Genomic DNA, 13755 nt, shown 5'->3' on the forward strand with positions numbered 1-13755 from the left:
CCAAGACATAACATCTATGAAGTCTAGCATGCTTTGACATTACTTACCGCTTTGCATGGGGTGATCGGAGACCCTATATACTTCGCCCTGAACCGTAAACTAAGCCTAGTTTGATAAGACTATGATTCTCTACTAAACATATGCCATAGATGATAGGTAATCGTTCGTTCAAACGCCATTCACGTGAACCCGTTAACCTTTTCCACGCAGTGTCAAACACAAAAGCTGTCACTCAGACGCCACATCATTGAAGTGTCAAAACTGAAGTTGAACTTTATGTATATGCACGTAGGTCTATGATCCTCGGTGGTCTGTGACCTATTAATCGGTCTTTGGCGTTGAACCTACGGTGCGAATATATCGGTCATTGGCGTCCAAAAGGTTAAAGCATTATTTAAGCTTCGACTGGGGTTTCTAAAAGCGATTAGCTTGCTAGGTTACTAGCTGTCTATCTCATCCCCAATAATTGAAGTAAATCACCGACGAAAATTACAAAAATTGTGTTATTCTTTCAGACAAAAAGCCGACGAGTCATACCTGGTCGGTAAAGGTCTGGCTCCCGTAGAAGCTTACCTCAGCATCCCCGAGATCATCAGGGTCGCTAAAGAGAACAATGTGGACGCTGTTCATCCCGGTTATGGACTGTTGTCAGAAAGGTAAGTGTCTCACAGCTTTTATAAAAGCCGACGAATCATACCTGGTCGGCAAAGGTCTGGCTCTCGTAGAAGCTGACTTTTCTTCCTTCTAGAACAATGTGGACCCTGTTCATCCCGGTTATGGACTGTTGTCAGAAAGGTACGTGGCTTCACAACTTTTATAAAAGCCGACGAGTCATACCTGGTCGGCAAAGGTCTGGCTCCCGTAGAAGCGTACCTCAGCATCCCCGAGATCATCAGGGTCGCTAAAGAGAACAACGTGGATGCTGTTCATCCCGGTTATGGACTGTTGTCAGAAAGGTAAGTGTCTCACAGCTTTTATAAAAGCCGACGAGTCTTACCTGGTCGGCAAAGGTCTGGCTCCCGTAGAAGCGTACCTCAGCATCCCCGAGATCATCAGGGTCGCTAAAGAGAACAATGTGGACGCTGTTCATCCCGGTTATGGACTATTGTCAGAAAGGTAAGTGCCTCACAACTTTTATAAAAGCCGACGAGTCATACCTGGTCGGCAAAGGTCTGGCTCCCGTAGAAGCGTACCTCAGCATCCCCGAGATCATCAGGGTCGCTAAAGAGAACAACGTGGATGCTGTTCATCCCGGTTATGGACTGTTGTCAGAAAGGTAAGTGTCTCACAGCTTTTATAAAAGCCGACGAGTCTTACCTGGTCGGCAAAGGTCTGGCTCCCGTAGAAGCGTACCTCAGCATCCCCGAGATCATCAGGGTCGCTAAAGAGAAAATGTGGACGCTGTTCATCCCGGTTATGGACTATTGTCAGAAAGGTAAGTGCCTCACAACTTTTATAAAAGCCGACGAGTCATACCTGGTCGGCAAAGGTCTGGCTTCCGTAGAAGCGTACCTCAGCATCCCCGAGATCATCAGGGTCGCTAAAGAGAACAATGTGGACGCTGTTCATCCCGGTTATGGACTGTTGTCAGAAAGGTAAGTGTGACACAGCTTTTATAAAAGCCGACGAGTCTTACCTGGTCGGCAAAGGTCTGGCTCCCGTAGAAGCGTACCTCAGCATCCCCGAGATCATCAGGGTTGCTAAAGAGAACAATGTGGACGCTGTTCATCCCGGTTATGGGCTGTTGTCAGAAAGGTAAGTGCCTCACAACTTTTATAAAAGCCGACGAGTCATACCTGGTCGGCAAAGGTCTGGCTCCCGTAGAAGCGTACCTCAGCATCCCCGAGATCATCAGGGTCGCTAAAGAGAACAATGTGGACGCTGTTCATCCCGGTTATGGACTGTTGTCAGAAAGGTAAGTGTGACACAGCTTTTATAAAAGCCGACGAGTCTTACCTGGTCGGCAAAGGTCTGGCTCCCGTAGAAGCGTACCTCAGCATCCCCGAGATCATCAGGGTTGCTAAAGAGAACAATGTGAACGCTGTTCATCCCGGTTATGGACTGTTGTCAGAAAGGTAAGTGTGACACAGCTTTTATAAAAGCCGACGAGTCTTACCTGGTCGGCAAAGGTCTGGCTCCCGTAGAAGCGTACCTCAGCATCCCCGAGATCATCAGGGTTGCTAAAGAGAACAATGTGGACGCTGTTCATCCCGGTTATAGACTGTTGTCAGAAAGGTAAGTGTGACACAGCTTTTATAAAAGCCGACGAGTCTTACCTGGTCGGCAAAGGTCTGGCTCCCGTAGAAGCGTACCTCAGCATCCCCGAGATCATCAGGGTTGCTAAAGAGAACAATGTGGACGCTGTTCATCCCGGTTATGGACTGTTGTCAGAAAGGTAAGTGTGACACAGCTTTTATAAAAGCCGACGAGTCTTACCTGGTCGGCAAAGGTCTGGCTCCCGTAGAAGCGTACCTCAGCATCCCCGAGATCATCAGGGTTGCTAAAGAGAACAATGTGGACGCTGTTCATCCCGGTTATGGACTGTTGTCAGAAAGGTAAGTGTGACACAGCTTTTATAAAAGCCGACGAGTCTTACCTGGTCGGCAAAGGTCTGGCTCCCGTAGAAGCGTACCTCAGCATCCCCGAGATCATCAGGGTCGCTAAAGAGAACAATGTGGACGCTGTTCATCTCGGTTATGGACTGTTGTCAGAAAGGTGTCTCACAGCTTTTATAAAAGCCGACGAGTCATACGTGGTTGGCAAAGGTCTGGCTCCCGTAGAAGCGTACCTCAGCATCCCCGAGATCATCAGGGTTGCTAAAGAGAACAATGTGGACGCTGTTCATCCAGGTTATGGACTGTTGTCAGAAAGGTAAGTGTCTCACAGCTTTTATAAAAGCCGACGAATCATACGTGGTCGGCAAAGGCCTGACTCCCGTAGAAGCGTACTTTTCTTCCTTCTAGAACAACGTGGACCCTGTTCATCCCGGTTATGGACTGTTGTCAGAAAGGTAAGTGTCTGACAGCTTTTATAAAAGCCGACGAATCATACGTGGTCGGCAAAGGTCTGACTCCCGTAGAAGCGTACCTCAGCATCCCTGAGATCATCAGGGTCGCTAAAGAGAACAACGTGGATGCTGTTCATCCCGGTTATGGACTGTTGTCAGAAAGGTAAGTGTCTGATAGCTTTTATAAAAGCCGACGAATCATGCCTCTGTACTGTATAACGTAGTGTCACTGAAAAAAATATAGTACTAGGTACAGAAGGTTCACTCTCTAACAAAACACATATATTACGACAGATATGACCGCCAGGCGCAAGCGCGAGTAGGCGTCCGTTCCGTAGCGGTGCGCGACAACTATGGCTAGACACCAAAATGGGTGTGGGCCGCATGTACTTGTAGCGACGCGATGAAATCGCGGATTGTGCCACGCCTGCTCACTTAGCACGGTCGCATTTTTATCGCTTGTCACCATGCCTGTCACGTTCTAACAAGTATGTAAGTGCGAAAGTGACGGGCATAGTGACAGGAGATAAAAATGGAACCATGCTGCGCCCGCTGGTATTGTACAAAGTTGTATACAGGGTGTAATCTAAAACGTGATACAAGATAATCAAACCTGAATCTTTTCATGATTTTGAACAACTTTTACTATGGGGTCAACTTTGTAAATTAACAATAAAAAAAAAATTTGCCATACATTTTTGTCTACCTCTCCTTGACCATTTCAATGGAACAGCTCAATTTTTTTTAATATTACAAAATTGACCCCATAGTAAAAGTTGTTCAAAATCATGAAAAGATTCAGGTTTGATTATCTTGTATCACGTTTTAGATTACACCTTGTATGTTCACAGGTCAGATTTCGCGCAAGCCATCGTTGATGCCGGCATGCGTTTCATCGGGCCGCACCCCTCCGTGGTGCAGAGAATGGGAGACAAGGTGGCCGCCAGGAAAGCTGCCATCGAAGCTAGTACGTATTTCAAATGATTTCTTAACTGAGGGGCTACCGCGAAAACCGAATTTCGCATATTGCAGGGATCTTTCTCTCTTACTCCAATGAAGGCGTAATTAGAGTGACAGAGAAAAATGCCCGCAATTTGCTAAATTCGGTTTTCGCTCTGATTAAAATATAGAAGGAAAAGATTTACTGCAATAGTTGCTCATGAAACCTATTTTAACGAATTATATCGCGTTTAGTAAAATTTAAATACATCCCGACATTTCGAAAGTTTCACAGCGTTCGTGGTCAACGGGAGACCCTCCTGGGATATGCATTTAAAGTGACTCATAACAATTTATAAAATGCTGTGCCTAGGTGTATCTGCCTACCTCTATTTTACTTTATGTTTATCTATTCCAGAGGTCCCCATCGTACCGGGCACGGACGGTCCTATTACAACCAAAGAAGAGGCCGTAGACTTCTGCAAGAAACATGGTCTTCCAGTCATCTTCAAGGTATTTAACTAGTAATTACTTACTGCAAGATACAATGCGTTTTATTATTGTAGTCATATAGTGATTCACGCTCTATAAAATCTCGCGAGTCTCCACTTATCACTCAAAATACTCTTAAACAAATGCGAGTCGGACTCGCGCACGATGGGTTCCGTACCATTACGCAAAAGACGACAAAAAATCACGTTTGTAGTATGGGAGCCCCATTAAAATATTTATTTTATTATGTTTTTAGTATTTGTTGATATAGTGGCAACACAAATACATCTGTGAAAGTTTTAACTAGATAGCTAGACAGCTATCTCCGTTCATAAGTTACAGCCTGGTGACAGACAGGCGGACAGAGGAGTCTTAGTAATAGGGTCCCGTTATTACGGGTACGGACCTAAAAAGAGATTTAAACGCAGAGTTTTGTAAGCTGTGCGAGCCTTTTCAACTAGACTCATTTAGACGCTGCTGAAACTCACATGCAAGTTTCGTTGCATTGCCTACTACGAGTATAGAGTCATCCTGTCCCGATCAGATCAGATCGATTGAATCAGTAGTACATACAGTACTACCGATTCAATCGATCGATTAAACATCTCTGTTGTAAAAAACACTTTCGCATGCGGGTTCTCGCACTGTCTCAATTTGCTGTTAGTGTAAAGCCTGAGTGGACGCTCGAAGCGGAGCGTTCAGCGGGGCGTGCAGCGTGGCTGTGGGCTCACGCGTGATGTGAGCAGCGTGCACTAAGGCCGCTCCTATACGCTTGCATTTGTTTAACATGCACGCCGCACGCCCCGCCCCGCTGCACGCACAACTCGAGCGTCCACTCAGGCCTTACACTAAAACTAAAGTCGAGTTCCTACAACATCTAACACTTCTCTTGCAGGCGGCCTTCGGTGGCGGCGGTCGCGGTATGCGAGTAGTGCGGGACATGAACGAAGTGGAATCCGCCTTCGAGCGTGCCTCCTCGGAAGCGCTGGGCGCTTTTGGCAACGGATCCATGTTTATAGAACGCTTCATCGAACGGCCGAGGCATATTGAGGTCCAACTGCTTGGTAAGTACCTCAGCCCTAGTAGCACGGTAGCATTTTTATCGTTTATCACCATGCCTGTCACGTTCTGACAAATATGTAAGTGCGAAAGTGACGGGCATAGTGATAGTCGATAAAAATGGAACCGTGCTGAGCCCGCAGGCTTTGTTACAAATAACAGCCTATTGAGTACGCGTAGTACGTGACATGAACGAAGTGGAATCTGCCTTCGAGCGTGCCTCCTCAGAAGCGTTGGGCGCCTTCGGCAACGGATCCATGTTTATAGAACGCTTCATCGAACGGCCGAGGCATATTGAGGTCCAACTGCTTGGTAAGTACCTCATGCTTTGTTAGAAATAAGTCAGCCTTTGGAGTACGAGTAGTACGTGACATGAACGAAGTGGAATCTGCCTTCGAGCGTGCCTCCTCAGAAGCGTTGGGCGCTTTCGGCAACGGATCCATGTTTATAGAACGCTTCATCGAACGGCCGAGGCATATTGAGGTCCAACTGCTTGGTAAGTACTTCGTACTTCATGCTTTGTTAGAAATAAGTTAGCCTTTGGAGTACGAGTAGTGCGTGACATGAACGAAGTGGAATCCGCCTTCGAGCGTGCTTCCTCGGAAGCGTTGGGCGCTTTTGGCAACGGATCCATGTTTATAGAACGCTTCATCGAACGGCCGAGGCATATTGAGGTCCAACTGCTTGGTAAGTACCTCAGCCCTAGTAGCACGGTAGCATTTTTATCGTTTATCACCATGCCTGTCACGTTCTGACAAATATGTAAGTGCGAAAGTGACGGGCATAGTGATAGTCGATAAAAATGGAACCGTGCTGAGCCCGCAGGCTTTGTTACAAATAACAGCCTATTGAGTACGCGTAGTACGTGACATGAACGAAGTGGAATCTGCCTTCGAGCGTGCCTCCTCAGAAGCGTTGGGCGCCTTCGGCAACGGATCCATGTTTATAGAACGCTTCATCGAACGGCCGAGGCATATTGAGGTCCAACTGCTTGGTAAGTACCTCATGCTTTGTTAGAAATAAGTCAGCCTTTGGAGTACGAGTAGTACGTGACATGAACGAAGTGGAATCTGCCTTCGAGCGTGCCTCCTCAGAAGCGTTGGGCGCTTTCGGCAACGGATCCATGTTTATAGAACGCTTCATCGAACGGCCGAGGCATATTGAGGTCCAACTGCTTGGTAAGTACTTCGTACTTCATGCTTTGTTAGAAATAAGTTAGCCTTTGGAGTACGAGTAGTGCGTGACATGAACGAAGTGGAATCCGCCTTCGAGCGTGCTTCCTCGGAAGCGTTGGGCGCTTTTGGCAACGGATCTATGTTTATAGAACGCTTCATCGAACGGCCGAGGCATATTGAGGTCCAACTGCTTGGTAAGTACCTCATGCTTTGTTAGAAATAAGTCAGCCTTTGGAGTACGAGTAGTACGTGACATGAACGAAGTAGAATCTGCCTTCGAGCGTGCCTCCTCGGAAGCGTTGGGCGCCTTCGGCAACGGATCCATGTTTATAGAACGCTTCATCGAACGGCCGAGGCATATTGAGGTCCAACTGCTTGGTAAGTACCTCATGCTTTGTTAGAAATAAGTCAGCCTTTGGAGTCCGAGTAGTACGTGACATGAACGAAGTAGAATCTGCCTTCGAGCGTGCCTCCTCAGAAGCGTTGGGCGCCTTCGGCAACGGATCCATGTTTATAGAACGCTTCATCGAACGGCCGAGGCATATTGAGGTCCAACTGCCTGGTAAGTACCTCATGCTTTGTTAGAAATAAGTCAGCCTTTGGAGTACAAGTAGTACGTGACATGAACGAAGTAGAATCTGCCTTCGAGCGTGCCTCCTCAGAAGCGTTGGGCGCCTTCGGCAACGGATCCATGTTTATAGAACGCTTCATCGAACGGCCGAGGCATATTGAGGTCCAACTGCTTGGTAAGTACCTCATGCTTTGTTAGAAATAAGTCAGCCTTTGGAGTACAAGTAGTACGTGACATGAACGAAGTAGAATCTGCCTTCGAGCGTGCCTCCTCAGAAGCGTTGGGCGCCTTCGGCAACGGATCCATGTTTATAGAACGCTTCATCGAACGGCCGAGGCATATTGAGGTCCAACTGCTTGGTAAGTACCTCATGGTTTGTTACACTCTAGCGACCCGCCCCGGCTTCGAACGGGTTAACAAATGATACATAAACCTTCCTCTTGAATCACTCTTATCTATTAAAAACCGCATCAAAATCCGTTGCCTAGTTTTAAAGATCTAAGCATACATATGGACAGACAGACAGCGGGAAGCGACTTTGTTTTATACTGTGTAGTGATAAGTGCCTTTGGAATACGAGTAGTACGATTACGTGACATGGCTGAAGTCAGGGTTCGAAATTATCCAGAATAATCCTGATAATTATAGTCATTGATAAATATCGGATAATTATCCTAGTTATGGATGGTGCTATATTTATTTTCTTTAAATTCTTTGATGGTAAAAAATAATGATTGGGGCGTTTTTTGCCATGTACAAATAAAAACTGACCTAATATTGATTAGTTTTTTTATTAACCATTGAAATATAAGATAATCAACGTTCCAAATCACGCGTGTTTTGTTTTTAAACATACCGCATTTTATAAATTTTAGGTTATTGTTATTATAAATCGATAATTATCAGGCATAAAAATCCTTTCGATCCCGGCTGAAGTGGAGTCAGCTTTCAAGCGTGCTTCCTCAGAAGCTTTAGGAGCTTTTGACAACGGATCCATGTTCATTGAGCGCAGTGATTGAGGAAGGTTTCGGTGTATAATTTGGTTTTGATATACATATAACTTGTTAAGGTTTTGTGTACCCCGTGCGAAGCCGGGGCGGGTCGCTAGTTAAATATAATGACACATCAGACGAGCCCCTGATACTAATCATTCAGACGATAAGATGACGCATTTGTCAACTTCACTCGGTTGTGCCCTTGTCAGGAAAAGGAACATTTTATCTGAGCTATATTTAATTAATATTAATAATGTATTAATACAAATGCGACTACTAAAGATATAAGTGAGTATACAGTCCGTTTTTCCTGATTAATTTAATATCTTAGCGTACCTAGCAGTGGCGGCGCGTCCATAAAAGCCGACTCCCACCGGCTTGCCTGTTTTTAGACGTTATAGCAAAGTTGTAAAGGAAATATGTAAGCCAAATTAGCCCCCTAGGCTTGCCTATGAATATGTTTGACGCGCCGCCACTGGTACCTAGTACGTACCGTTTTGTTTACACTTTGCATAAAATAACTTACATTTTAGAACTCATTCAAATTTATATCTTGTTATTATACAATAAGGTACAAATTTGCATGAGCTTTCAAATATTATGGTTACCAAATGAGGTAAGGTTTTTTGATAAGAAAGCGTATTTGTTGCGTTATACATTATAACCTTTTTGTGTAACCGTGATGACATTCTTGTTTGTATTGATAAAAATCGATAGTGATCTTTGTCCTTTGAAATCCGTTGTTGTTTTATTGTATCGATATATAATTTGTAAAGCTTACATTGATAATTGGCTTAGCAGCATTATTACAAATATTGTTTCGTGATATGATTAATGTATGTATGTATGTATGTATGTCACTTTATTGCACATAAACAGGTTAATTAATGATCCGTGTATAGGGATGATGACACATGTTGAATTTTATAACAAAATCTAGTAAATAAAATAGATAGCAAATGAGCAATTTGTCATAATAATGCGGATATTAAAATAATATATGGAAATAATACAAAAATACAGGACCTGAAAGTTTAAAAATTTAAGTTTTTTCTATACTTCCAAAAAGTAAATAAGTAAGGATACCATTCGATTACTTACATTTTATCCAAAAAAGATTGTATAGCAACTTATATACATAAACACAATATTTCACCGACAAAAATGCAAATTTCTTGTTTTGTCCATACTTCAAGATGGGCTCTATGTGACAGTAACGTCACGTTCACATATCAATTTGTTAGGAGCGTTTCGCGAGTGAAGTACGACTGTCGGACTTTGACTATCATTTCTGACGTTTGTGTTGCTTTTAATGCGGTGGGTCCCATATAGACATTTGATCCCAATTAATAAAAAAATGTTATGTAGCGTTTTAGCTCCCAAGAGATAGATAGTAAGGGGTTGTGCACAAATCACGCGAGGTGTTTTCGGCTACTTTTTGATAACAAACCCAACGAAAATACCGTTTTCGTTCCCATACAAAAAATACCGGTACCCGATCCCTGACAGATCCTACGTGTAGGTACCAGTGTTGGCATTGAAAATTTTAGCCATTAACCATTATAAATTGAACCTTAAACCGTAACGGACGATTACAGTTTACGGTTCAATTTATAATGGTTAATGGCCAACATTTTCAATTCCATTAACGTTTCGGCCAGGTACATGCTAGTCAGTTCATATTTTTAGATGAGAATAGTTCTTGATTTTCTAACGCAATGCGTAAAAGTAAATCTTAAAAGATACTTGGGATCAGGGATGTTGCGAACATCCGCATCCGCAACCGCGGAACTTCCGCATTATTTTCAACATCCGCATCTGCATCCGCATCCGCATAAAATCGATGCGGAGCTTATGCGGATGCGGATGTCGAACAAGTCGGTACAAGGAAAGTCTTAGCGGCGGCGTAAGTACTAGGTAATTTCGTCATTACCTATAACGAAATCGTCTAGATCTAGAAAAGTCGGCCAAGTTACTGTTTATTAAATATAATGCAACTATATTCTTGCTCAAATACTAAACGTCTCGTTTTTCTTAAATAAAAAAATACTAAAAATGTAATATTTGACGTTTTCTAAGTACCAAATCTTGACATGTGAGCCTTTAAATATCCGCATTCGCATCCGCATCCGCGGATGTCAAAAAATCTGCATCCGCAACATCCCTGCTTGGGATATCTTGATGCAACCAATGTGTTATTTTGTATTTCAGGTGACAAGGCTGGCAATGTGGTACATTTGTATGAGCGCGACTGCTCCGTGCAGCGCCGGCACCAGAAGGTCGTCGAGGTGGCCCCTGCGCCCGGGCTGGACCCTGAGGTACAAAATGTTTCTTATCTTATATTTTATGGTTTATGGGACCCTTTGGGACCCTTGTGGATATACGGTATCGTCTTGGGTCGTCCCATTCGTTTTTCGTCAAGTTCTTAAATTAGTCCTATTCTGCTTTCGTCACCCATTCTACATTCGTCACAATCGTCGGTGGCTTTCAATGTAGAATGCGTGACGAAAGCAGAATAGGACTAATTTAAGAACTTGACGAAAAACGAATGGGACGACCCAAGACGATACCGGATATACTTCTTCCTACCAGGAACTTTGTAAATGTAGACTGTTAAATCGAATGATGAAGCTCAGGAGCAGCGCTTGCAATTCGTTTGGTGGTTAACTATCGCAAATTCGAAACATTATTTACGTATCGCAACTTCGAAACATTTTTTAATTCCATTTATTATCTTGCCAAATTTTATATGACTAAATAATTTTTTTTCATAAACCGCCCTTCGGCTTTTCTGAAGGTTCACAAATCTAACTTACCCTATACGGCCTACTGCGGGATGCCTTTTTCAAAATGTAAAAATAATGCGTTCGAGCAAGTAAAAATGGGGCAAAAAAAAACATCGCAAAAAACGTTTTCGAAGTTCTGATAGAATAGCAACGTACATACTAAATTTACCTCACCATGTACAGGTAAACGATCAAAAACCATGGGTATATATATTAAAACCAAACCAATGTAGGTCATAAATGTTACTATACTTTTTTTTTTATATGGTACCGACCCGCCCCGGCTTCGCACGGGTTAACAAATTATACATAAACCTTCCTCTTGAATCACTCTATCTATTAAATAAAACCGCATCAAAATCCGCTGCGTAGTTTTAAATATCTAAGCGTACATAGCGATAGACAGACAGCGGGAAGCGACTTTGTTTTATACTATGTAGTGATTAAGGAAAAACTTACAATTAATTATGTTGACGCGAGAGACGAGCCCCCGCCGTAATATTAATTGTTTATACAATAAGATAACACGCTAATGAACGGAATCGTTCATTAAATGACCTACGTATTGTTTTGATATATTAATGTCAAGTAATCGGACATTGTTTAATGAGGCTAGTAGGTTTAACGCTCAAATAAATAGTAGATTGTACAACAAGGGCATAAAGTGACCCATTTCTACCCGAGGAAATTTTTTGGTCTGAGCGAAGCGAAGACCAAAATAGTAGACGAGGGTAAAAATGGACATTTATGCCCTTGTTGTACACTCTGCTTTTCACTTTGATTGCGAGGAAAATAAATTATATTTTTCACGGCAATTTACACCACGAAATTGTCGTAAAGCGAAAGAACATAATACATAACCAATTCCCGCCAACTAACTTTTTAATTATTTTTTTTAAATTTTCAACATGTGATCAGAGTTTCAGACGCTTGGTTTTCTGCCAACTCAAACATTTCGGAGCATTTTTGAACGATAATCGACTCCTATCTTATGTGATTTACTAAATTTACTGAGAAAAAATACGGATTTCTAATAAAAATTGTAGCAAAAATAAAATAATATAACAAGTTTTGTCATCTACACAATTTTATTGCTCAGTAAAATTGTGCAATATGTTTTAACTGTTTGGCTGTTGAGACCGATTACCTTAGTCTTAGAAGAAAACTTTACTTTTATGCTCTAGAGCATAAAATGCGATTTTATGTCGTCTACGCACGACATAAAGGTGCACTTTTTGAGCATGAGAAGTGAAAATGTAATTTACATATCACTCGTCTCAGAGTCTACCTAAAAATGGAGCGTTTCTCTAATGGAAAATATATTATGTCAAGCTCATATCCGACGCCTAGTTAATTATATTATGGCATACATTCTACGAATAAGGAGTAAACGATAAATTTGACAGCTGACCACTGATAACTAATCAGAATAATTACATTATCTCGTTAATACTCAGATGAAACTGATCAACAGCGATCAAAGCAGGTTTCACTTTAACATTAAAATCTTAGCAACATTTACAGAATTTACCTTACAAAACATACTAAAAAAATTTTCGACAATCAATACCTCTTTTGGATATTAAGAACACGTTAAACATTTACATACTCTTCTTTGAAACAGTAGAAGTGCCACGATAGCAGAGGACGCTGGTTCGATTCCAGCCTTGGACACTTTTTCTTAGTATACATATGACATTTAACACATTCATTGCCACCCAGCCAAACAAGACATCCGCGCCAGGCCACAATAATTTCATCATTTAAAGCTGTAGTACCACGATCCCGACTATCGGGTCGTCCGGCCTGGGAACGAAATCATAAAATACCCGATAGTCGGGTTTTGCGGCACTGAATGTGTTAAGTATTTCAGTTTATAACAGTAGAGATATTTTCAAATTAAAATTTATTTATTTCATGAATACATGTAGATATTTTGAAATATTAAAATACTTAGAATAAATTTTAAAGTGGAAAAATTACTGTCTTGGATGAGACTTGAACTCACGGCCTCTTGGTGGCTCAGAGGTCAGAGCGCTGCAGTATCGATCCAGATGCCGTGAGTTCAAGTCTCACCCAAGACAGTAATTATTTCACTTTTAAATTTATTCTAAGCTTAATAGCATCGTTCGCAGACGTTTCAGCTAGTTAAAAATTAAAAATTGCTAAAATATTTTTGACAGGTTCGCAAAAAGATGACCGACTGCGCTGTCCACCTGGCCAAGCATGTTGGCTACGAGAACGCCGGCACCGTGGAGTTCCTGCTAGACAGCAAAGGCAACTTCTACTTCATCGAGGTCAACGCTAGGTCAGTTATATCCACTGTTTGTTAGTAATGAACCTTTCAGAAGTGCTACACAAAAGATGACAGACTGCGTTGTTCACCTGGCCAAGCATGTTGGCTACGAAAACGCCGGCACCGTGGAGTTCCTTCTGGACAGCAAAGGCAACTTCTACTTCATCGAGGTCAACGCTAGGTCAGTTGTATCCACTGTTTGTTAGTAATGAACCTTTCGGAAGTGCTACATTAAAGATGACAGACTGCCCTGTTCACCTGGCCAAGCATGTTGGCTACGAGAACGCCGGCACCGTGGAGTTCCTTCTCGACAGCAAAGGCAACTTCTACTTCATCGAGGTCAACGCTAGGTCAGTTATATCCACTGTTTGTTAGTAATGAACCTTTCAGAAGTGCTACACAAAAGATGACAGACTGCGTTGTTCACCTGGCCAA

General features: G+C 42.7%; 1 protein-coding gene across 1 annotated transcript in view; it reads left to right on the plus strand.

The window, feature by feature from the left end:
• The window catches only part of LOC134653447 (pyruvate carboxylase, mitochondrial), a 57351-nt gene that overhangs the window by 16089 nt on the left and 27507 nt on the right, over positions 1-13755 (plus strand). Inside the window, exons 4-9 of the mRNA XM_063508813.1 lie at positions 516-656; positions 3859-3974; positions 4365-4459; positions 5334-5502; positions 10450-10556; positions 13208-13332. Of these exons, the coding sequence (XP_063364883.1) occupies positions 516-656; positions 3859-3974; positions 4365-4459; positions 5334-5502; positions 10450-10556; positions 13208-13332 (753 nt within the window). The remainder of the gene's footprint in view (positions 1-515; positions 657-3858; positions 3975-4364; positions 4460-5333; positions 5503-10449; positions 10557-13207; positions 13333-13755) is intronic.

Source organism: Cydia amplana, chromosome 13, assembly GCF_948474715.1.
Source record: "Cydia amplana chromosome 13, ilCydAmpl1.1, whole genome shotgun sequence".
Classification (NCBI taxonomy): Eukaryota; Metazoa; Arthropoda; class Insecta; order Lepidoptera; family Tortricidae; genus Cydia; species Cydia amplana.